A 26,310-nucleotide genomic window follows, 5' to 3' on the forward strand; every position below is an offset into this window, starting at 1 on the left:
AAAGCAAAGCTAGAAAACAGTGTCAGGTTTATTTCAGAGCTCAGGGAAGGGAAGGGAGAGCAGAGAAAGGGAAGGAGGCATCCTGAGCTCCTCGGGTGAGGTTCCCGGGCCCCCAATTGGGGCCCTGAGAAGTGCACAGTTGGTAGAGTTTTATAGGCCGGGTCTGGGGGAGAGGGAGTAGCTGCGGAATTTTCCACTGTAACTTTGTTGTCTGCAGGCCCAGAGCTAAACAACAACGTTCAAAGTTATCTGTAACGGTTAGTCTTCTGCACCTGGGTCTGAAGGCCACCGAAGAAGGGGGGGAGGAGGAGGGAAGAAGGCGGAAGAAGGGGAGGGAGAGGAGGGGAGAAGGGGGTTCAGTGCCCTTGGAGTGTTTTCACCAGCTCTATCTTCTTGCCCACCTGCCCTGCCAACTCCCTCTTCTGCCTGATATATTCTCCATTGATGCAAACTACTATTGTTTATGGATCAAAGCAGGCTGACCTTGCCAATAGCTATTGGCTGACTACATTTTTGTGGAGCAATTGAGAATTTCCCTTCCTTATGTGGGAGCCTTGGTGCTGTAGTAGTTAAAGCTCTCGGCCGCTAACCAAAAAGGTCAGTCGAATTCACCGGGCTGAGGGGGAAAGGCCTGGCGATCCTGTAACCCGAATGCGCTCCTCCAACCCACAGGGGCGCTGTCCGTCGGAACCAACTCCACTACAGTGGGTCTGGTTTGGGGTCGTTCGGAAAGGCAAGACCCCAGAAATTAGCCGAGTCTGGCCACGGGTTGCAGCGTGAACTCCGGGCGTTAGACCAGCTTTTCCCCCCAGAAGTAAACGAAACCAAACCCGCTGCTCTTCAATGGATTCCCATCCTCCACGACCGAAGGCGCGAGTTGCCGCTCTAGGCGCGCGCCAGCGGGCTCTCGTTGGTGCCGAGCTCGCGCTTGCGCACTGCGGCGGAGGGCGAGGGAGCGACGCGCGGCCCCGCGGGCGTGGAGAGACCGGCGAGTGGGCCTGCCTTCGCAGGTAACCGCGGGTGGGCCGGCGCCGGGCGGGCGGGTGGACCCGTCGAACGTCAGCCCTGGACTGCGCGGTCAGGCTGGCTTCCCGGCCTCGGAAACCGATCCTCTCACCGCGGGCGTCGGGCGAGGCCGCCCGGGGAGCCCGGGCCTCCGTCGGACCCCCCACCCGGAAAACCCTGAGGTGCCCGAGCATCCCTGGGAAGCTTTGGGGGAGAGATCCCTTTGCTTTTGTACACACTTGAACTTCTGGAATCTCGTAGTCCAAAGGAACCTTATGGGATCATCTCCAGAATGTAGCCTTCAGGGATAGAAATTCACGCCCTCCCAGTGAAACCTGTTCCCCTTTGGGGACCAAACCAAGTCTTCCGCCTGTCACTTTGACCATCTGGCTTTCCTCAGAATGAGGCGCGCGCACTCACTCACCCGACTCCTAGCCACCCTATGGGACAAGGTAGAACTGCCCTGTGGGTAACTCCCGTAACTCTTTATGGGAGTAGAAAGCCGCATCTTTCTCCTGTGGAGCCCGTGGTGGTTTCGAACTGCTTACCTCGAGGTTAGCGCCCAAAGTGTAGCACTCCCATATTTGAAAATAGCTATTATTTCCCAATCCACAACCATCCATTGGGCATATGCTCACGTGTCCTTTCCAGCGCTTTGCATCTATCAGTCATGGCCAACAAAGTGAAATTGGAATAGAGCTGCACATTCCAAATGTATTCGATCCAGAATGGGAATAATTACCACGCTAAACCCCGGAGTGGGGGACAGGGAAAATTACAGGCCCCCTGGGAATGAGAGACACTGACAAGGCTTCGTGAGGCCCTTTCAGGATCCTGACGCCTGGCACTGGATTATTGTCAGGACTGTGAAGAATGACACGTTCAAAGCAGCTCAGCAACCATCTTTGAGCTCGACACTGGTGTTTCCCACTCTTCTGATAAAGCTGCCCTTGTGTCTAAAAGGGAGATTTAAGTTTCTAGTAGAGCTTCAACCTGTCTTTTTTCTCATTCTGGTTCATGTTCTACATTTAAGTGTAATCCACACACATTTAAAAAGTACAAGGCTGTTTTGGTTTTGCTTCATCTACCATGACCACTGGGCTGAAGAAGTTCAAACCCAGCTAACTTCACCTGGCCTTTAGATATACGCTCTTCATTCTTGTAATCCTTTGGATACCCTCCTGTCTTCAGATGGTATCCCAAAATAGGGTTCCCTGACAAACTTTGGAGCAACACAGTTTTCAAGTGTGACAGATCTGAATTCTAATCCAGCACTGTGCTGATTATGTGACTGTGGGCAAGTTCCTTATCTGAAACTGGGCATAGTCATATGTACTCTGGCCTTGCTCTGAGGTTTAAAGGAGGTGAAGTATTCAAAATGGGCTAATCAGTGTATAATTTGATACAACCATTTTGGAAAGCTATGGGAATATATGTCAGGAATTTAAGAAATGTCAGTATTCACATGCCAATACCCATATGAGATTTTACCTTGAGAAAATATTGGAATAATGGAAATATGTTAGTAATAGCATTGCTCACAATAATAAAAAGTAAACTTTTTATACACAAAAAGTAGAATAGGTGACCGAACCCTCACCCATTACCCATCTTTAAGAATTAGGAATATTTTTTCCTGTACAAAATTTTAAACCTGAGTGCCTAAAATTGGGAAAACAATGTAATAATCTAGAGTTTTTAATGAATGACACTTAAGGAGCTCCCCTCATGAGAAAGACCATGCTTCCTACTTCTGTAAAAAGTTAAAATATCTGAAATGTGCAGGGGAAGTTCTACCCTGTCCTATGTTGAGTTGTGTGTGAGTTGAATTTTTGAGTATACATTTATTTAGAATGCCACGAAGCATTGATACAGAATTGTATCAATCCGTTACATTATTGTCACAAAATTTAGAAGCAAACTAACTTACATATGTATAGAAAAAATAACCTGCTGCCCTTTGGTAGTGGGACTGTGATTTCTACTTTTAGGTATTTTTATAGATGTTTCATAAAAATCATCCACTGGATTTTGAGAATGATGATGGCAACAAATGTACAAATGTGCTTGACACAATGGATGTATGTATGGATTGTGATAAGAGTTGTACGAGCCCCCAATACAATGATTAAAAAAAAATCATGCATTGGTCTTAGAACAGAAAAACAACAAATTTAAAATCATACACTTAAATTTTAACTAATAACAACAGCAAATGAAGAGGTTATGACATCTCTTGATTGATATTTGCAGGTTTATATCTAATTATCAATTGCAAGTGCATTTCAATCCATTTTTGGCACTCACTGCAGTCAGTGCTTTTGACCTTAAGCACAAGGAGTTGGATCAGATTTCACAGGTTAAGGGACAGTCCTCCAGACTGCTAAATCTGCCCAGGACTTCAGATGCCAGACTATGGTTTCCACCTGAATTTCTGATGATAAATTCTTGGGTTCTTAGTGCCCCCTGGGGTATGATAATTTGCTAGAATGATTAACAGAACTTAGGATATAAAGGGGCTTCAAAAGGTTTATGGGGAAAATTTCATTATTTTGTAATTCCATTTTCCATACATAGGACTTCGCACATAGGATGAAGTCCATGTCCCCAGGCACTTGTTTACTTCCTGGTGCATGGATGAATGAATGCCTTTCACCAACCAGGAAGCTCATTTGAGTTTCAGGGTTCAGGGTTTTTCTTGTGGTTTCCTGATAGAGGGATCATTGATTGACCAGGTGATTGAACACAATCCCAAGCTCTTCCTCCGAAGTCCAGCTGACTCACAGATGGGTCTTTTTGGAATGTCCAGCCCACTCCATGGGCTGTGTCCTTAGCATACACCGTTCTGTTTGGTCTTGTGCACTTCATAAATAACAAAGGCAATATCCAAGATTTTAGAAGTTGTATCCTAAGAACCAGGTCCAATGACCATATTCTTTGGATAGCCAGGTAACATCTCCAGATCTTTCACCAACTGCCCATCCCTCACACATTTACTCTCTCTTCCTGAAACTGTTATTTCTAAGAATTTGAATAAGATTGTATCACATAAATTCATCTTATAACAATTTATCTTGCTAAAATAGTTTGTAATGAGGCCTGACCAAAAAAACAATTCCGATGACTGGAAAGTACCACTTACCCAAATGATATAGCACATGTAACAAGTCAGAAGAATGCTCATTGTTCAAGAAAATGCATAAATGAATTTTGTTTCAACTCAGTTTGTGAAGAAACCTTGTTTTATAGGTATGCAAAGAAGCCTTTCCACACAGATGTCCTTAGAAGTAATATGGATCAGTCCGGAGTTCTCCTATGGGTGAAAGCAGAACCCTTTATAGTGGGTGCCTTGCAGATACCACCTCCGTCCAAGTTCAGCCTTCATTATCTCCGGAAGATAGCAACTTACGTCCGAACCCGGGCCAACGAGGGCGCTTACCCGCGGCTCTACTGGTCTACATGGAGGCACATTGCCTGTGGGAAGCTGCAGTTGGCCAAGGACCTGGCATGGCTTTACTTTGAAGTATTTGATAGTCTTGTGGTGAGGCCACCAGAGGAGCGTCTAGAATGGGCTGAGGTTATATCCAACTGCACATCAGAGGATGAAGTTGAACAGCAGAGAAATCAGGTATCAGTTTCTGTCTATGAGCGCGTATGTGTTTAATTCTTCTCAGAAATATGTCATCCTTAATCTTTGTACTAGGAACCCAGTGGTGCGTTTGGTCAGTGCTCTGTTGCTACCTGCAACCCACCAGCTGTTCCATCTGCTGCTCCGTGGGAGAAAGGTGTGGCAGGCAGCCTGAGAAATCCTGCAGGGTGGTTACCCTCCATCCTACAGAGTTGCCTTGCATTGGGATGGACTTGATGGCAATGGGCTTGGTTTTTTCAAATCTTTACCCTGGTGTATAGTTTGTGGCTGTATGTTAACCACCATTGTGATGCCAGAGCACCGTTTGAGTTGAGTTGTAACACTTGCAGATTGTGAGTATTTAATGAATTGATCCTTACTCGCCTTACTCTCAAAGCAATAATCTTCTAAGAACTCTTTATCATTGAAAGAGGAAAATACTTTCCTTGACTTAAAAAATACCGGGCGAGTTCTTTTGCACCACTGCTACTTTATTATCAGGGTACCTGACTAATTTTACGTGAGTATGCTGTGTGCTGGGATGGAAAGATGACAGAGCTCGTTGACTAGTAGGGGAGGGTAGTGTGTGAGAAATGCTGTTTAATAGTGTGATAGGCATCACCTCAGCATGTCAGTTCTGACCCATAGCAATCTGATAGTAAAGAGTGAAACTGCTCCTGGGGGTTTCCGAGACTGTAAGTGCTGCGGGAGTAGAAAGCCTCATCTTTCTCCCAAGGAGTACCTAGCTAGCAGTTTCGAACTGGTAACCTTACCCACTGCACCACCGGGGCTTAGTGCTGTATGTAATACTGAAAGTATTCATAAAGCACAGAAATAGAGTGGAGGAGAATGATTTTCATTCAGTTAATCAGGAAAGAATTCACAGAGGAGGTGTATTAATCAGGACAGGCTAATCACAGCAACAAACAAGCCCAGCAGGTAGCTTAGCACACCAAGAGCAGGCCAGCACAGCTGCACCTGTGGGTTTCTCTGAGCTATTGTTTCCTGAAAGATGATTGAGGGATTCAGATTCCTTTTGCCTTTTGGAGCTACTATTATCCAAGGGGGCTTCAAAGTTTGTGGAAAATTGCCATTATCTTTCAATTCCATTTTTCCACAAACTCTTTGGGGGGGGGGTGTTATTAATTAGTAGTAGTACTTTTCAATCATTTTATTTGGGGCTTGTACAGCTCTTATCACAATCCCAGCATACATCCATTGTGTCAAGCACTTTTGTACATATGTTGCCATCATTTTCAAAACATTTTCTTTGTACTTGAGCTCTTTGTATCAGCTCAGTTTTTCCCTCCCTTCCCCCTCCACCCTCCCTCATGAACCCTTGATAATTTATACGTTATTATTATTTTTTCATGTTTTACACTGACTGATGTCTCCCTTCACCCACTTTTCTGTTGTCTGTTGACAAAGTAGATGTCAGAGGAGACTCTGAAACTTGCTTTTAATCAGAGTATCTATGGCAAATGGAAAAAGAATGATGACATAAAACAGCTAGACAGAAAATTTCAAAGGACACCTCAAGAAGACAGTAAAATATTTTAATGGAATATGCAGACCCAGAGTTAGAAAACCCAAAAGGAAGAACATGCTCAGTATATCTTAAACTTTAAGAATTGATGAAAGAATTCAAGCCTCAAGTTGCAATATTGAAAGATTCAACGGACAAAATATTGAACAATGCAGGGAGCATCAAAAGAAGATGGAAAGAATATACAGAGTCACTGTTCAAAAAAGAACTAGTCACCATCCAGTCATTTCAAAAGGTAGCTTATGATCAGGAACCATTGGTACTAAAGGAAGACTATCAAGCAGCACTGAAGGCATTAACCAAAAACAAGGCTCCAGGAACTGATGGAATACAAATTGAAATGTTTCAACAAGCTAAGGAAGTACTAGAAGCATTTACTCATTTATGCCAGGATATTTTGAAGACAGATACCAGGCTAACTGACTGGAAAAGATTATAGAACAATATCATTAATATCACATGAAAGTAAAATTTTGCTGAAGATCATCTAGCAACAGTTGGAGCAGTACATTGATAGGTAACTGCCAGAGGTTCAGGCTGGATATAGAAGAGGATTTAGAACAAGGATCATGTTAAATGGATATTGGCTGGAAGCAGAGAATACCAGAAAGATATTTGCTTGTGTTTTATTGACTGTGTAAAGGCATTTAGCTGTGTGGACCATAACAAACTACGGATAGATTTTAGAAGAATGGGACTTCCAGAACCCTTCATTGTGTTGGTGTGGAGCCTGCACACAGATCAAGAGGCAGTTGCACAAACAGACTGTGGGGACACTGCGTGGCTTAATATCAAGAAAGGTGTGCATAAGGGTTATATTCTATCACCATGCGTTTTCATTCTGTGTGCTAAATAAATAATGCAAGTTGGATTATATTAAGAAAAATGTGGTATCAAGATTGGAAAAAGGCTTACTAAAAACCTTTGATATGCAGATGACACGACCTTGCTTGCTGAAAGTGAGGAGGACTTGAAGCACTTGCTAATAAAGATCAAAGATTGCAGCCTTCAATATGTAAATATGTCCCAAATCCTCACAACTGGACCAATAGGTAACATCGTGATAAATGGAGAAAGGTTGAAGTTGTCAGTGATTCATCTTTGCTTAGATCCAAATCAATGCTCTTGGAAGCAGCATTCAAGAGATCAAATGGCACATTGTTTTGGGTACATCTGCTTCACAAGACCCTTTTAAAATAATGAAAAGCAAGGAGGTTACATTGAGGACTAAGGTGTGCCTGAGTAAAGCCTTGGTATTTTCAATCACCTCGTATGCATGTGAAAGTTGAACATTGAATAATGAAGACTGGGGAAGAATGGATGCATTTGAATTATGGTGCTGGCAAAGAATATTGAAAGTACCAAGGCCTGCCAGAAGAACAAGTGAATCTGTATTAGAAAAAAATGAAGCCAGAAATTTCCTTAGAAATAAGGATGCCCAGACTACTTCTCATGTGCTTTGGATATGTTATCAGGAGAGAGCAGACCCTGGAAAAGGACATCATTCTTGGTAAAGTGGAGGGGCAGCAAAAAAGAGGAAGAATCCCAACAAGATAGATTGACACAGTGGCTGCTACAGTGGGCTCAAACATAAGAACATTTGTGAAGATGGTGCAGGATCAAGCAGTGTTTTATTCTGTTGTACATGGGTTGCTATGAGTTGTAACTGACTTGATGCACTCTAACAACATACTAGCAGCGAGCAGGTAAACACTGAAGTGAAACATACAATAATAATTTCACAATTATGAAATTAACTTAAAATACTTGGTTGTAAATTTAACAAAACGTGGGGCTGTTTGCTGGAAACTAGTCTCACCGCCATCAAGTCAATTCTGACTCATCGCGACCCTTATAGGACTGGGTAGCACTGCCGTTGTGGGATTCTGAGATTGCAACTCTGGATGGGACTAGAAAGCCTCATCTTTCTAATGGGGAGCAGCTGGTAGTTTTAACTGCTGACCTTGCAGCTCTCAGCCTAAGGTGTAACCCAGTATGACAGCAGGGCTCCTGAAAATTACCTAGCTCTGATGAAAAAAATCATTGGAGACATAATGTGTTTATCGATTGGGGCACTCAAATACTATAAACATGTTAGTTCTCCCTAAATTTTTACAGGTTTAATGTAGTTCTTATGGAAAATACCACTGATTTTTCTTTTGTAGATATAAACAGCATTGTGGAAAGCAAAGGTCAAATTTTACTAAAACAACTTTGGAAAAGAAAATAAGATGGAAGAATTAGTCTTCCCGATTTCAAGATGTGATTGTATAACTGCAGTAGTCAAGACTGGATATTGACAAAGGTACTGAAACTTAGATCAATAGAACAGAATAGAGTACCCAAAATAGCTACATTGATTTTTGACAAGGCTACAAAAGCAATGCAATGGTGAAAGAGCCTTCTTCATAAAATTTTAATTTGATATCCACAGACATGAACATCAACCTAAGACTCATACGGTATAGAAATATGAATTAAAAATAAACTATGCACTTAAATGTATAACATAAAACTTGAAAAATATATAAGGGAAAATCTTCATGATCTAGGGCAAGGTAGAGAGTTCTTAGTGCCCAAAGCATAATACGTAAAAGGGAAACGTGATAAATTGGATTTTATTAAAATTAAATCTCTTGCTCTATGAAAGACCCTGTTATAGAGAATGGAAGCAAAAGTTACAGACTTGTAGAAACTATTTACAAATATATTTTACAAATGAGTAGGACCTATATTAGGTAACTCTCAAAAAAATCAACATTTAAAGAAAAATCAGGTATGCAGATGGTAAAGAAGCACATGAAAAGATCTTCACTATTAATCTTTAGGGAAATGCAAATTAAAACCACAATGAGGCATCATTACATTTCTATCTATCATTACATTTCTATCAAAAATAGCTCAAATACCCTAAGACAAAATGGATGCATAAGCAAATGTGCTGAAGAAAGCTGATGGTGCCCAGCTTTCTTAAAGGTCGGGGTCTTAAAGGCTTGAAGATAAACAAGAGGCAATCTAGCTGAGATGCAAACAAAGTCCATATGGAAGAAGCACACCAGACTGTGTGATCATGAGGTGTCAATGGGATCAGGTATCAGGTATCAAAGACCCAGAACAAAAAAATCATATCATTGTGAATGAGGGGGAGTGTGGAGTGGAGACCCAAAGCCCATCTGTAGACAATTGGACATTCCCTTACAGAAGGGTCACTAGGAAGAGATAAGCCATTCAGGGTGCAGTATAGCACCGAGGAAACATACAACTTTCCTCGAGTTCTTTAATGCTTCCTCTCCCCCACTTTCATGTCCCCAATTCTACCTTACAAATCCAGCTAAACCAGAGCACGTACACGGGTACAGATAGAGCTCATAACACAGGGAATCCAGGACAGATAAACCCCTCAGGACTGAGAATGAGACTAGCGGTACCAGAAGGGGAAGGGGAAGGTGGGGGGAGAAAGGGAGAACCAATCACAATGATCTACATATAACCTCCTCCCAGGGGCACAGACAACAGAAAAGTGAGTGAAGGGAGACATTGGTCAGTGTAAGACATGAAAAAATAATCCATAAATTATCAAGAGTTCATGAAGGAGGGAGGGTGGGGAAGGGAGGGCTCAAGTAGAAAGAAAATGTTTTGAAAATGCTGATGGCAACAAATGTACAAATGTGCTTGACACAATGGATGCATGTATGGATTGTGATAAGAGTTGTATGAGCCCCCAATAAAATGATTTAAAAATAAAAAAGGAAACATTTTGTCTTGTTTCCTAACAGTCTCAGCTTGGGACTACTGTACCCAACAATTATATTCTTGGGGATTGTCCCAGAGAAAGGAAAATTTATGTTTACATGAAGAGTTTTTTTTTTCCACATGATTTTTTTGTTTAGTGGCTTTATTCTAATAGCCCCAAAATGGATGCACCCTAGGTGTCCTTCAGCGAGCGGTAAATGGTTAAACAAGCCTTGGCACATCCATGTCACGGAATAGTATTCAGCAACAAAAAGAATGAGCTACTGACGCATACAGCAACTTGATGAGTCTCCAGAGAGTTCTGCCAGCGAGAAAGGCAGTCCCCAAAGGTTCCATGCTGTAGGATTCCATTTAGGGAAGAGCAGTCTTGATGACAAGCTCTGGAGACGGCAGGCAGATAAGTGGTTGCTGCCAAGCCTGAAGGAGAGAGAGGGGTGGGGGAAAGTGAGTGTGGCTGTAAAAGGGCAATATCTGGGGTCCCTGTGTTGATGGAAAATTTGAGTCTTAACTATCAATATCCTCTGTGTGATACTCTGGGAGTATGATAGTTTTGCAAATTGGACAACTGCAAAAGGTTACATAGGATCTTCATTAGGTTCCTCAAAAATTAAGAAAATCGAAATTAAAAAGTCCGGCTTCATGAGGGTATTACATTCACAGGTGATCGGGTAAATCTGGGGCAGCTCCTGAGCATCTGTTAAAAGTTCCATAGGTGATAGTGCTTTTCAGTCCGGTAGAATCAATAAATCCAGCCTCATTTCTCTGTAGGACGGTAGACTTTCTGAAATCTTCAACAGTAGACCAGACGTATTGTCTTTTGCCTCTCCTGTACGTGCATGGGGAGAAAGATGAAGCTTCTTGCCCCCATAAAGATTTGCAGCCTTGCACACCCACAGAGGCAAGTCCACATTCCTGTCAGGGTCACTGTGAGTTGTCACTGGCTCAGTGGCAAGGAGTTTGGTTTTGGTTTGTGTATGGGGAAAGGGTATATGAGGATAATCATGTGCTTGAAACTGCGCCCATCAAATAAGAAATTATTTCTAAGCATCTATCAGACCAGAAAGTATTTGTTTTTAGTTAAGCACCCTTAGAGAATTTGGTGGAAGTCTGAGACCTTTGTCACAAAATGCACATACTCCAAAACAATGTGAATACAATCTCAGGAGTTGGTGTTGAAAGGCTAGCTGACTGGCTGGCAGTTTAAAAAGTGGCTGTCAGCTCCCGTGAAGATGTACAGCCTTAGAAACCCTAGAGCAGTGGTTCTCAACTTTCTGAATGCCGCCACCCTTTAATATAGTTCCTCATGTTGTGGTGACCCCCCAACCGTAACATTATTTTTGTTTCTACTTCATCACTGTCATTTTGCTACTGTTATGAATAGGGCAACCCCTGTGAAAGGGTCATTTGACCCCCAAAGGGGTCTTGACCCACAGATTGAGAACCACTGCCCTAGGGAGTACGACTCTGTCCTATAGGCCTGCAGTGAGTCACAATCGGTTCATTAGCAGTGGGTTTTGTTTTGGGTTGATGGCTGTGATTTAAAAATGCTGTGAAAAAACGTATATACATTTTCTTGAGCTCTGTATAGAAGTGTGGTGTAGATATTGCAGTTTCAAGACGTGCTGATAATTTACTTCCTTCTTGCACAGCTCTCCGTGGACACCCTGCAGTTTCTGCTCTTCTTGTACATACAGCAGTTAAACAAGGTCTCCCTGAGGACATCGCTGATTGGGGAAGAGTGGCCCACTCCCAGAACCCGTTCTCAGTCTCCTGACGTGACTGAAAAATCCACTTGTCATAAGGTACCATTTAAATAGTCAGATGATTCATCGTCATCAAAAACTATCTTGGGTTCTTTATACAAGTTGATTTAGTGACTTTTCCTTTTTATTCTTTACCACCACCCCACCCCCATTAGAAAACAAATGTGTGATCTGATCAGTGATTTCAGTTCCTTCATTAACATCAGGTCCCTCTTGCTAGCATTCCCATTTCCCTAAGTAATAGTACATTTGAATCTGCTTATTTAACATGATAGGGCAAAGGAGAGGATGGAGTACTTACAAGGTCTGTTGAAAAAGATTTCTATGAAACTATCTTTTCATAGTTTCGTCTCTTGCTTGCTTAATAATATATATTGTGACAACCTAGTAGCTAAATTTAATGGCTTCACACTGTGACTTTTGGAACATATCTTATTGCTTCCTTCCTTCATTAAAAACAAACCTTTTTTCTGAAGATGTTTTGAGAAAACTTAAGTAAAAGATAGCTCCAAGCCTTAGTGTCATGTGCAAGCTCTTCGTCGTCATTATTGAGCACCTTTATAACCTCCTTTTTAATAAATAGGAGCCCTGGTGGTATAGCGGTTACGAGTTAGGCTGCGATCCATCTGGCTGGCAGTTCAAAACCACCAGCAGCTCCGCTGGAGAAAGACAGACTGGACTTTCTACTCTTGTAAACAGTTACAGTCTCAGAAACGCACAGGGCGTCACTATGAGTCAGCATGGACTCCATGGCAGTGAGCTGTTGTTGTTTTAATGAATCTGCCCTTCATTATATTTCATGCGGAACACCCCTCGGGTTCTGCTTCAGAGTCCTCCGATGGCTGGTTTTTAGCAGTAGACCTTCAGGTGTTCATCTGAGACATCTCTTGATAGACTCACACTTCCATCCTCTTGACTAGCAGCCGAGCGTGTCAAACATTTGCACCACTCTGGGCCTCTAAAGCCCAGTTCACTGGATGCACATTTGTCCTTGCATATTGCTGTTCTCTCTGCCAAGAATGCTTTCCCCTCCTTTTTCGTGGCCATAACTACCAACATCAATGGAGAATCTGCACAAACACCCCCTAAATATGAAGCTTTATTGATTTATTTTATTGGTGGGGTTAGATACCCTCTCATGTACACAGAGCATCTACCAGTCTCGCTATGTCTCTTATCTCATTGTGTTATCCTTAATTGTTTGTACTCCACCACATCCCACCCGCCCTGACAAGTCGACAGTTTCTTCTTTTTTTAAGTTGACAGCTTTTTGAGAACAAGAACCATGACTCATTCAATCTGCACATGTACTACCTGACCTGACACTGCTCATGTCGCATTCCCAAAGAACCAGATCTACGGCTGCCAAGTCAACTCTAACCCGTAACGACCTTGCAGGGCAGAGTAGAACTGCTCTCGGGTTTCCAAGGCTAAATATTTCCTCCTTCTCGTATATACCACATAGGATCCCTCAAAAATAGCTCTCAAGTGAATGAAAGTTTTTCCTAAAGTTAGGATTTCTCTTAAATCGAATCACTATAAGGTCAGTTGCCTTGTTTCAACCAGTCAAATTCCTCCTTTAATTTTAGAAGGCAAAGATGCCTAGTGCTTTGTAAATTGAGTATCTCCTTTTCTACATAAAATGAGGATGACAATGAACTCTGTTTAGGATTGCTCTAAGCTCTATAGAAAAGTATATACAACATTTAGTACTTGATACAGTAAGGCAGTGGTTCTTAACCTGTGGGTCACGACCCCTTTCACAGGGGTCTCCCGATTCATAACAGTAGGAAAATGACAGTTATGAAGTAGCATAGAAAATAGTTGTATGGTTGGGGGGTCACCACAACATGAGGAACTGTATGAAAGGGTCACGGCATCAGGAAGGTTGAGAACCACGACACTAAGGGTTACCTAACCACCCGCTGCTCTGCAAGAGAAAGCCTGGGCTTACAGTCTCAGAAACCCAGAGGGGGTTGCTAGTATTACTTGACAACTAGCTAAGGTGGAGAGGTAGTCTGTATATACTTATTACAATAAAAACAAAAAATTTCCCCCAAACGATCAGATTAAAGTAGTTATCTTGAATGCTTTTTTAAAGACATCCAGTATAATACAGAATAGGTAACGCACACCAGCTTCAGATCTAGTACATTCTCTTGGTTCTGCTGAGTCCTTTCTTTTGATTTTTTCCAGAACTGGAATGATTACAGTCACCAGGCTTTTGTCTGTGATCACCTGTCAGAGCTCCTTGAGCTGCTTTTAGAGCCAGAACAACTCCCTGCATCCTTTCATCCGACCCGCAGTAGCCTGATCTCTCGAGAAGCCGTGGTGGCACTCAGCTTTCTAATCGAAGGCACAGTGAGCAGAGCCAGGAAGATCTATCCGCTCCACGAGCTGGCGCTGTGGCAGCCCCTGCACGCCCAAAACGGCTTCTCAAAGGTCTCGAAGACCTTCCCCTTCTACAAGCTGGAAGCCTGGCTGAAAGCCTGCTTGACTGGGAATCCGTTTGGTACATCTGCGTGTCTCAAGTCTGGCAAGAAATTGGCTTGGGCTCACCAAGGTATTTTTCAAAGTTTTTAATGCATATTAAATTGAATCACAAGTTAAGGAGCTCATTGCTTTTTGGTGTATTGATATTCACACATCGTTGTAATCTAAAAATATGTGTGTGCATAGTTTCTACTTTAAAAAAAGACAGTATCTTTTTGTATGTGACTTTCTCTCAAGGCAGGAACAGTCTCGGGGTTCATTTGGTGGTTAAGGTCCATTTCAGTCGCAGTTCATAGACGCTCCAACTACAGTGAGTCCTCCCTTTCTTCTTCTCCGACTCCCTCTCGTCCTCACTGTCCACATGCTTACTTGCTTGAGATTTTCCTGTGTTCGGGGCAATAGACCAAAGTTGAGCCATCCCACAGTAACAACCCCAGAGACCCTGGTGTATAGATGAGGGCTCTTCGAGCTGTGTAGACACAAGCAGACGAGATGCTTCTAAATTGGAAATTTAAATAGACAGCAGAGAGAACTGGCCCCGATTGCCCTGGGTATCTGTTCCTGATTCTCCAGCTAAGGCTAAAGGGGTAGGCTCTGGTGTGGGGCCCTGTGTAAGTTTGGAGAGAAGAGCACACATTTTGGCAGGTAGCTACACTAAGGTAAGTGCCAGGCACAGTTAATGAGGTGGGGGGGGCCGCCCTAGAATCTACTACTACAACTCTGAATTTCAAAGGTACAGAAAAAATAGGTTCCATAGAAGTGTTAAAGATTTACCCAAATTTTGATAGTTCTAAAAAGCAGATAAAGAATATTTTAAAAATCTTCAGCAACTGAAAGTATTATGATCTAAGAATTCTCTGTTCCATTAAAGTACTATACCAGTATGTGAGTGAAAACTTTCAATATGTAAAATTCTTAGGGATTCTATATGATCCTTTGACCAATCATCTTGTCAGTAATGGTTATGTGTTGGGCTGCTAACTACAGGTTAGCAGTTCAAAACCGCCAGCTAATCCATAAGTGTAAGACGAGGCTTTCTATTCCCATAGCGGTCCAGTCTCGGAAACCCACAGTGGCAGTCTTACCCTGTTCTGTAGTTACTGTGAGTCAGACTCGCCTCCATGGCAGTCAATTTGTTTTTTTAATGATCCTAGAAGCTATGTTCCTGGTACTTCAAATACCCGCATGTTGAAGGTTTCATAGGAGCTTCCAAACTAAGACTAGGGAGAGGGAACAAGATTCTGAAAATATTTCATTCTTGATAGTGATAAAGGAGTATAGGTCCAAGTAAGAGTTCGATAGTTGTTAGGATAGGCACTGGTAGGATAATAAGAAGATCCAGTCTTTCAGGATTATATAAAAATGTGAACGGTGATAAACGTATTACAAATGCTTTTTTTTTTTACTGTTGATCCTTGAATTTTTTTACAATGATCATGTATTATATAATAAAAGAATAATAGCAAACTTAGGTGACCTTCTCTCCATATTATAGCCATATTCCATACCAAGCGTCGATAAGGCTTGCAGGGAAGTACAGTCAATGAAGCCAGTCACACAATGGTAGGACTGTGCTACATACCCCTTGAGTATCAGTATGAGTAAGGCTGTGTGTGCTAGGAAGACAAGCCCCCAGCTACTCGTGATTCTGTGAAAAAAGACACGAACCCATGTAGAGTTCATTGGGTGATGTGGCAAGTGACTTGCAAGGAGTACTGTGTTTCTCTTGTAGTAAAATGAGAGGTTATGGTTAGCATGATAAAGTAGGGCATCTTGAGTTGGGCCAGTTCTGCTGCCTACTAGCCAGATGACTTTAGGCACATGATTTAGTTTGTAGATACTCTTGAATGGGTTATATGCTTCCAATCATGAAATTATGATGTATTGCAGCATACAGTGAAGAGTCACTTCTTTACTCATCAGCTGGGCGTAACTTTCTCTTACATGTATCTGATTGTAGACCTGTAGACATGCAAACAGCTATAAGCTTATATGCTTGATTTTCACTGACTTGAAACTTCATCTCATTTGTTATGTGCTTTCTTAAACAGTGGAAGGGACGACCAAACGAGCTAAGATTGCATGTAATACTCATGTGGCCCCTAGGATGCACCGCATGGTGGTGATGAGCCAGGTGTACAAGCAGACATTGGCTAAGAGCTCAGATACTCTGGTGGGGACTCACGTAAAGATTCATCGTTGCAATGAGTCTTTCATCTACCTGCTTTCTCCTCTGCGGTAAGCTCAGTCTTCAGCATGTCTTGACATTTTGACGTTTTCTTTGTACTCAGACTGATCTTTTTTTTTCTGCCTATGAGAATAATATTTTGGTCAAATATTGTTGAAATAACTCATTCAGAGGTGTTTACTTCATTTTTCAGATCGGTGACCATTGAGAAGTGCAGGAACAGTACCTTTGTCTTGGGCCCTGTCCAGACTGCTCTTCATCTTCATAGCTGTGACAATGTTAAAGTCATTGCTGTCTGCCATCGCTCATCCATCTCGTCCACAACACGCTGTGTCTTACACATTCTGACGCCCACACGCCCGCTGATTCTCTCCGGCAACAAGACTGTCACTTTTGCCCCTTTTCATACCCATTACCCAATGCTGGAGGATCATATGGCCAGGTCCGGCCTTGCCACAGTGCCTAACTATTGGGATAACCCGATGATTGTGTGCAGAGACCACAGCGACGTGAGTGTCTTCCGGCTCTTACCACCATGTGAATTCTATGTCTTTATTATTCCCTTTGAAATGGAGGGGGACACAACAGAGATACCTGGGGGCCTTCCATCTGCCTACCAGAAAGCACTGGGCCAAAGAGAACAGAAGATACAGATCTGGCAGAAAACTGTGAAGGAGGCTCGTTTGACAAAGTGAGTGTTTCCTGAAATCATTGTCTTTTGTGTGAAATCCCATGAGAAAACAAACTAAGATTTTTATTTTTATTATTATCAAATCATTTTATTGCAGGCTCATACAACTCATCACAATACATACATTGTGTCAAGCACATTTGTACATTTGCTGCCATTATCATTTTCAAAACATTTTCTTTCTACTTGAGCTCTTGTTAGCAGCTTCTCATTTTTCCCCTCCCTCCCGAACCCTTGATAATTTATAAAAATTTTTTTCATGTCCTATACTAACCAATGTCTCCCTTCATCCACTTTTCTGTTGTCTGTCCCCAAGGGAAGGGGTTATATGTAGATCATTGTGATCTGTTCTCCCTTTCTCCCCCACCTTGCCCTGCCCTCCTGTTATCGCTATTCTCATTATTGGTCTTGAGGGGTTTATCTATCCGGAATTCGCTGTGATTCAAGCTCTTATCTGTACCCATGTACATGCTCTGGTCTAGGCAGATTTGTAATGTAAAAATGGGGTCATGATAGTGGGGTGGGGCGGGAGGGGGGAAACATTAAAGATCTAGAGGGCAGGGCTGGATCAAGGGCAATGTAACCGAGAAGTGCTGGACAATCCTGTACTATCCTCAGAATTGTTTTCTTTGGGGCCAGTGTTGCAGCCACTGTATTAATCCATCTTGTTGAGTGTCATCTTTTCACTGACTGTCTGCTTTACCAAACATAATGTCCTTTTGGCTGGAAAGTATCATTAACCTCACTTCGAGACTGTTCCCCTGCCTTTTTTTTTTAACTTGTGAATTGGGTGAAGGCTTATAGAGCAAGTCAGTTTCCATCAACAACTTATGCACATTTTGTTTGACATCATTGGTTGCAATCCCCACGATGTAATATAACTCTTCCCACTTCCTCCCTGTGTTTCCTGGTTACATTCCTCCCCCTTTTCTAACCCTTCATCCCTTCTGAACCTTAGCCTTGGGCAAATGCTGCCCTCCCTTCTGAGCTTGTGTGCTTGATTGCTCTAAAGAGTGTGTGCTTCCCTAGTGTTACCTTTCGTTTTATAAATCTATTATTTAGATACAAATTGAACAACCGGGATGAGTTTACTTTGAGATCTAGAGGATGACTAAGGGCCGTATCAGCTCCTCATTTTTTCCCTTCCCTCCCTCTACCCCCTCATGAACCCTCGATAATTTATAAATTAGTATTATTTTGTCATGTCTTACACAGTCCAACGTCTCCTTCCACCTACTTTTCTGTTTTCTGTCCTCCCAGGGAGGTTATATGTAGATCCATGTAATCAGTTCCCCCATTCTACCCCACCTTCACTCCACCCTCCCGGTATTGCCACTCTCACCACTGGTCCTAAAGGGTTCATCTGTCCTGGACTCCCTGTGTTTCCAGTTCCTATAGTCTAGCAGGATTTGTAAGGTAGATTTAGGATCATGATAGTGGGTGGAGGGTGGGGAGGAAGCATTAAAGAACTAGAGGAAAGTTGTATGTTTCATCATTGCTACCTTGCACCCTGACTGGCTCGTCTCCTCCCCGTGACCCTTCTGTACGGGAATGCACAGTTGCCTACAGATGGGCTTTGGGTCCCCACTTCGCACTCCCTCCTCATTCACAATGATGTGATTTTTTTCCTTTGATGCCTGATATCTGATCCCATCGACACCTCGACACCTCGTGATCACACAGGCTGGTGTGCTTCTTCCATGTGGGCTTTGTTGCTGCTCAGCTAGATGGCTGCTTGTTTATCTTTAAGCCTTTAAGACTCCAGACAGACACTACATCTTTTGATAGCCGGGCACCATCAGACTTGGGTTTTGTACCACCCTTTCTCCCGCTCTCCCCAGGATCTTCTCATGTGGTCCTTTTCAGAGGAGTTGGGAGTCCTTGTAGGGCTCTTGTTCCTGAGGCTATCACTGTTTTTCCTCATAGTCATTATATCTTTTAAAGTTGCAGCCATTCCAAACTTTTCTATTTCCAATGATCCAGACTGCCACCTGTCTTTTTAAGTGCATCCCTAAGTTTTGCTAGACTTTACTTAGCTTTGTAGTATTCTTTGGATAGCAGCATCTCTGTGGTACGGGAAAGTGCTCAGGTTCACACTTGGGAATGCATATAGACCATGTCACTTCCTGTGTGACACTAAGTGTGTTGTTTAACTTCCCTGGTTCTTAATTTTATCATATAGAGCATATATTTTCTACCCTGTTAGATCGATGTGGAGATTCAGCCCGGTCGGCATATGCACATAATAGCCCTGTGTATGAGACACTGTGTAGTGCCGTATGGTGTGAGCTGTGCCGTGGGGGTGAGAGACCGCTTCCCAGTGAGATTGTTCACTCCAAGATCTGAGACCTGACCTGTTAGATTAACTTCATTCTAAGATTATGGTGTAATTGAAAAAGTCTCGATGTAGCCAGGGTGCATTCTCATGGTTTTTATCATCTGGATTAAGAAATGAAATACATATACATAGCTCTCAGACTCTAACAAAGACAGTTGTTACCTGTCAAAACACACAAAGATGAATAATAATCACAGTGTGTACTTTTGCTGGGAGTCCACTATCACAGCATTTGAACTGATCTGTATCTCATGAATGGAGTCACCCAAGATGCTAATACAACAAAGCAGTCTCCCGTCATGTAGTGATGATGATGACAGCAGTAACAGGTTACATGCATGGAGCATGTTCTCTGTGCCACGTTTCTATGCATCCTCTCATTCTTTGTAACAGTCCTCTACGACAGATGAGGAAACTGGGAGATGACCTTGCTCAGAGTCACAACGGAACTAGGAGTCACACCTAGTCAGCCTAGTTCCCTGGCTGGGACTCTGAAGCCTCCAATGCCTATTGTTCTCTCTGAACTATTGTTCATAAGGCCTTCGAAAAGGGCTTTTGTGAATAAATTCCATTATCTTTTCATTCCATTTTCCCTGGGATTTTTTAAGCCCCCTCATAGTTCTTTACAACCATGTGATTTAAAAATAGACCATGATTGAATAAACATCGTTTAAAAACAATTCTATTTTTTGAATGCTCCTGATATTTAGATGCTAACTTCTCTTGGGCTTGTGAAAAGCCTATATACACACAGACAAACACACACAAGCAGGTGCAGAAGGTGGAATGAGGTAAGTACTTGGCGAATGGCAACTCCCTCTCATAGCCTTTTCAAACAGCTCCATAATGACACCAGAAACAATGAAAGCAGCCCAGCCCACTTTGGGAAAATAGGAAGATGACAGAGTGATTGCTCAGCTTGAAAACACAAGCCACCAGAATGATCATTTAAAGATGATGAGATCATGACTTTGTCCCGGCTGAACCTTCAGACTTGGAATAGAAGCCAAAGTCTTTCCTGTGCCTGTCCACTCCTTCTTTCCCTCCTTCATGCCACTCCTGCTGCATAGCCTCCTTGCTGCTGAACCAAGTTGGGTTTTGTTGATCTTAGTGCAGGGAAGGAGAGAACTGGGGTTCATCTCAGCAAGGGGTTGGGGAGTCTGTGGGACTGTGTTTCACCTCTGAAAGGGGTGGATTGCATTTTGGCTTGTGTTAGTTGACTGTAGGAAGGGCTGTGGGGAGCGAGGTCTTACTGCATTGGATGTCACCCAGGAGTGAAGGAGTGAAGGTAACTCTATGTGATTTCATATCTTAAAAACACGGGAGGGGGGAGCGGGGAGGGAGAGGAAAAAGGAGCTGATGCCAGGGGCTTGGGTGGAGAGTGGATGGTTTGAGAATGATGAGGGCAATGAATATACAAATGTGCTTTATACAATTCATGTATGTATGGATTGTGATAAGAGTCGTATGAGCCCCTAATAAAGCGATTGAAAACAAAACGAAAAAAACCACATCCCATCTTCCTGATATGATCACTGAAGACAAACGTGTGCATAAGCAAATGTGGTGAAGAAAGCTGATGGTGCTCGGCTATCAAAAGATATAGCGTCTGGGGTGTTAAAGGATTGAAGATAAACAAGCGGCCAACTAGCTCAGAAGCACCAAAGCCCACATGGAAGAAGCACACCAGCCTGTGTGACCACGAGCGGTCGAAGGGATCAGGTATCAAGCATCAAAGAACAAAAAATCATATCATTGTAAAGGTGGCTGAGTGCAGAGTGGAGACTCAAAGCCCATCGGTAGGCAACTGGACACCCCCTTACTGAAGGGTTGTGGGAAGGAGATGAACCAGTCAGGGTGCAGGGTAGCAACGATGAAACATATCATTCCTCTAGTTCTTAAATGCTTTCTCCCCCCCCACTATCATGATCCCAATTCTACCTTACAAATCCGCCTAGACCAGAGGATGTACATTGGTACAGATAGCAACTGGAAACACAGAGAATCCAGGACAGGTGACTCCTTCAGGACCAGGGACGAGGGGGGCGATGCCTGGAGGGTGGAGGGAATGTGGGGTAGAAAGGGGGAACCGATTACAAGAATCTACGTATAGCCTCCTTCCTGAGGGATGGGTAGCAGAGAAGAGGGTGGGGCGAGACGTTGGACAGTGTAACTTATGATAAAACAATAATAATTTATGAATTATGAAGGGTTCATGGCGGGGGAGTGGGGAGGGGGGAAATGAGCAGCTGATATTAAGGGCTAAAGTAGAAGGCAAATGTTTTGAGAATGATGAGGGCAGCGAATGTACATATGTGCTTGACGCAATGAATGTATGTATGGATTGTGATAAGAATTGTACGAGCCCTCAATAAAATGGAAAAAAAAATCTCAAAAAAAAAAATAAAATGCTGGTGTAAAAGATTTAAAAAAATAATTATTTTACTCAGAAGGCATTACATTGGTAACACTAAACAGTCTTACAGCCATTTAAACAGGGAGGGGAAACCCCTAGTTTTCTTAATGTGTGCTAAACCGTCTTAGGTTAATGTGTGTTAACTGGGAATATTTATAAATATGAGTGCTTAGATTTAGTTAATTCAAATGGTATTTATAAACATCTGTATACTAGGGGTGTACAATAAATGGTTTTACTGAATGACTACTTGTAATCATATGACTGATGCTTGCTATTAAAATTGCCACTTACAAAGCAGATAAATATATACTTCCTTTGAAGAAAAAAAAACGCTTGTTATCTCAAAGTCAGGGAATGCAATGGGGCTAACATTGTGCATACAGAAGCAGCTGTCACTCAGCCAGGAAAGAGTAGGGTTAGCCATGTGTGTGGTTCGGACCACAAAATGTCCTTGGTTTTCTTCTGGACTGAGACTCACTTATGCAGTAATCTTGTTCTTGTCTTCATTTGTTACGATCACAGAGTGGTACTTGCTCTGTGGAGTTGTTGATGCTCAGCAGACCACCCCGGCCAGGCCAGTTCCCAGCTACCCGACGGCCTAGCTGACAGTGAAGAGCCAGCTCAGCTCCCAGCTGCCAGGAGCGACTCTTCTGACCTTGAACTTGCTGGGATGCTCTGACTTTTGAGCCTCTCCCTAAATGGTCTTTTCCAGTCACTCACTGTGTTTAATCCAGCACTTCATTCAGACCTTTGTTCTCATAGTGTCTCATAGACAACTTCTCTGCCCATTTTTTCCAAAAGTTTCATTTCCAGTAATCTCCATTCATATATTCCTTATTCTGCTTCATTTTTTTTCTCCCCAAGGCACATATAAGTTACTTTTCCTATTACTTGTCTTCCCTACTAGAATATAAGCGTCACAAGGGGTGTAGACAAGGTGGACCCTACTGTGGCTGGGGCCTTGTGGAGTTGTGCATTGCAACCTGCCTAGAAAAAGCCTTTGTCTCTCTTTTCTCTCTCCCAGTCAGGACCCTACCTGGAAGACAGCTGGTCCCCAATAAATCTCTGTTGAGTGAATCACCGCCATAAAACAGAATATGACGACTGACGGTGCATCTTTACAAGCTTGGTTGTTGTTACTGTTTCAGTAGTGGCCCAATGGCCTCTACACTGAGAAAGTATTTGAAACAAAGAAATGATAACTAGGAATCATGAATCATTTAATGTTATTTCAAAAACATTTTATAATGGCTGGCTTCTAGTAAAATTTATGTGAATTGGTATTCTCCCATTCTTTTTGTTCTCGATGGCAATTGTAGGGATCAGAGGAAGCAGTTCCAGGTCCTGGTGGAGAACAAGTTCTATGAGTGGTTGATTAACACAGGGCATCGCCAGCAGCTCGACAGCCTCGTGCCCCCCGCAGCAGGCTCCAAACAAGCAGCGGGATAGCACGCCTCCATCGGAACGCAGGGCAGGTAGGCATTTACAATGCAGACACGGAAAAACGTGTCACTTTGGGAAACATTCTGAACAAACTCAAAAGTGCACAAAATCTTCTGTGACTAAGTGTGTTATTTATCTGTGGCTGCCATAACGCACCATCAAACACTGGGTATGGTTTAAAACAACAGAAAGCTACCCTTTCACAGCTCTGGAAGCTGAAAGTGTGACATCCAGGTCCACAGGTTTGCTTCTTCCTGTAGTTCTGAGGGAGAATCTATTCCAGGCCTCCCTTCCAGCATCACACTAATCACTGCCTCTCTATTCTCAACCCTTTCTCCCCTGTGTGCCTGTGTCTGGGTCAGAGTGTCCTTCGTAGGTGGATACCAGTCATTGGAGCGGGAGCACTCTAATCCAGTCTGACTGTACTTTAACTTGACCATATCTGCAAAGGCCCTATTTCCAAATACAATTGGATTCATAGGTACCAGGGCTTAGGACTTGGACATGTCTTTTGGGGGGGGATACACGTCAACCCACAACATTAACCATTGCCAATTTTCCTGTACAACTCCTACCAGCACATGACATATGCATACCTATTCTCTCCACATTTTATAGTGAAAAGACCACCCAGAGTTTTCAAGCGGAACCCTTAGAATTATGGTCAAATATAAGCTTCAAATTTTGCCTTTTGTCATAACAAAATAATAATTTATAAATTACCAAGGGTTTGTGAGGGAGGGGGTCGGGAGGGAGGGGGAAAATGAGGAGCTGATACCAAGGGCTCAAGTAGAAAGCAAATGTTTTGAGAATGATGATGGCAACAAATGTACACATGTGCTTGACACAGTGAATGTATGTGTGGATTGTGATAAGAATTGTACAAACCCCCAATAAAATGATTTTTAAAAGAAAAAAAATTGTCTTTTTTGCTTCTTCCCCACTACAAGATGTACTGTCCCTGAATCATGATACAGGTCTAGCATTTGTAAGTTTCACTCTGCTTAGGAGTAGACGTGCAAGTGTACGTGGGAACTTCAGGTCTAACTCTTTGAGGGGCTGCAGGCTGTTTTCCAGAGCCACAGAAACGTTCTTTATTACTTACTGTGCAGATGTACACTTTAAAAATATGTATTTTTAAACAAATATTAAATTTTTAAAAAAATTAGTTAATAAATGCTGATATTAAGAATTAGACATGTGATGGAGATTATACAAAGGAACTGGAAGCTGGAAGGGCGTAAGAGTTTAGTTTAGATGGACCCGTATTGCTTATATTGAACTGATGGGCACTAAGGAAAAGGAATGAGATTAGCTTTAAACGTTATGCATTTTATCATTGTGAACTGTTATCTAACCTTGATGGGTGTGACTTTGTCAACTCAATTTTTTCCTTAGTGTTTGAATGAAGCCAAAAGAAAACTAAATTATTAATATTCATTTTTATTGTGTTATCTTCAGGGCCTTGTAAACATGAGGATGAATGGAAGATGGGCATTTGAAGGGTTCTCTTATAAAACCAGCATGAAGAAGTCGGTGAAGGCATCACGCTGTATATGTATTAACACTAAGTGACTGGGTATAGATTTGCCAGTGATACAGATTGAATGTGTTTGATAGTTTCATCCTTTTGAGAGCTAAATAAGAATTTTATAGTTTTTAAATAACTATTTAAAAGGTAATTGCTACTGCTTTAAAAATATTGGAATGAAAATATAATCTGTTGGTGTATAAATATAGCAGAAATAGTTTTATATAGATATTCTAGCCATTAAAGTATGAAGCATAACAAAATTGCGTAAGAATTTTTCAAGTTGTCTGCTTCAAACTTCAATAAACTCTAAAAAAAGGTCATTTTCTCCTTTTGATAGAAGATAAAGCTTTACTTTTAATTTTATAAAAGGTTTCCAACATCATTCTTGAAGTCAATACTGCAATAAAGCTCATATTTTGTTGGGAAAGCCTTGTTAATATAAAAAAAAACTATGAAAATATTAAAATGAATCTGACTGCTGATGCGCACTGTCTCATCTGCTCACCAATCACTGAATTAGCCATGATGGTGACAAATGACTTTCTGGTTTGTTTCCACAGAGAGAATGAATCTTCAAAATGTGTTTGTTCATTCTAATTCAGACCTTCTTAGTTTTTATTTCAAGATGAAATTCAAGCAAGCAAAGAGCGTTACCAAATAAACAATAATGGAAATGTTTTTGTTTGTTTTTAATTGCTAATGGTTAATGAAATCAATGGATGAATGTATGGATTATGATAAGAGCTGTAAGAGCCCTCAAAAAACGTTTTTAAAAGTATTTAATAAAAAAAACATATAAAGTCTGCAATACACAAAATATTAACTAGGCACTTAAAAAAAAAACAATGTTCAGAAAACTAAGCATATAACAACACTTTTCTTCCCAGTAATCGGTTCATTCACATCAAGACATATTTGACATTTTGTGAATGTCCACCATCATGGGGATATCCTATTTATAAATTTTTGTTGAAGAGCATTGTTAGTGGAAAGATGAAGCTGGACACTTGAGAAGAATACACTTGACCATGAAAATGTTCATGGAAAAGATGGATTTGCTCTTCTTTGACTTTGTGTCTTAGTGTTCTGGTGGTGCTACAACAAATACCACAATGGGGGCTTTAAAGAATACGATTATTTTCTCACCGTTTCGCACACTGGAGGTCCAAATTCGGGGCACCAGCTCTCGGGGAAGGCTCGCGTTCTCTGCTGGGTCAGGAGGAAGAGCTGATTTACCTTCTGTAGGCCTGGCACTCATTGACTCTGGGGATCTCCACAGGGCACGTGTCTCCCCCACCAAGTGTGCCAGCCTCTCTGTTCCTCATTTGTTCCCTTCACGTCTAGAAGTGATGCACCCCACACTGGTGTGACTTCACGACATACTTAAAAGATACCCTGTTCCCCTGCTCCCGAACGGGATTACATCCACAGATACATCTAAGGCCCGGTGCTGGAGAGTCAGTTTGGGCTCAATGACCCTGTGGGGTTTCTTAGGCTGGAATCTTACAG

The 26,310-nt window shown here is 42.2% G+C and overlaps 1 protein-coding gene across 1 annotated transcript; it reads left to right on the forward strand.

The window, feature by feature from the left end:
* The first annotated feature begins 937 nt into the window (after positions 1 to 937).
* TBCCD1 (TBCC domain containing 1) lies at positions 938 to 25,479 on the forward strand. The gene is made up of 8 exons (XM_004713418.2): positions 938 to 1,010; positions 4,255 to 4,633; positions 11,582 to 11,734; positions 13,892 to 14,258; positions 16,240 to 16,426; positions 16,570 to 17,067; positions 23,144 to 23,299; positions 24,729 to 25,479. Exons 2-7 carry the CDS (start codon positions 4,298 to 4,300, stop codon positions 23,271 to 23,273), a joined length of 1,671 nt encoding a protein of 556 aa, XP_004713475.1. The 5' UTR covers positions 938 to 1,010; positions 4,255 to 4,297; the 3' UTR covers positions 23,274 to 23,299; positions 24,729 to 25,479.
* The last annotated feature ends 831 nt before the right edge of the window (positions 25,480 to 26,310 follow it).

Source organism: Echinops telfairi, unplaced genomic scaffold (genome assembly GCF_000313985.2).
Source record: "Echinops telfairi isolate 266 unplaced genomic scaffold, ASM31398v2 ScPeMD7_7407;HRSCAF=8445, whole genome shotgun sequence".
Lineage (NCBI taxonomy): Eukaryota > Metazoa > Chordata > Mammalia > Afrosoricida > Tenrecidae > Echinops > Echinops telfairi.

Bases quoted from the DNA above. Each gene is read 5' to 3' on its own strand.
- TBCCD1 (XM_004713418.2), top strand. From the start codon at position 4,298: ATGGATCAGTCCGGAGTTCTCCTATGGGTGAAAGCAGAACCCTTTATA. The intron at 4,634-11,581 runs GTATCAGTTTCT...CTTCTTGCACAG, and splicing joins TTGAACAGCAGAGAAATCAG to CTCTCCGTGGACACCCTGCA. The intron at 16,427-16,569 runs GTAAGCTCAGTC...TTCATTTTTCAG, and splicing joins TACCTGCTTTCTCCTCTGCG to ATCGGTGACCATTGAGAAGT.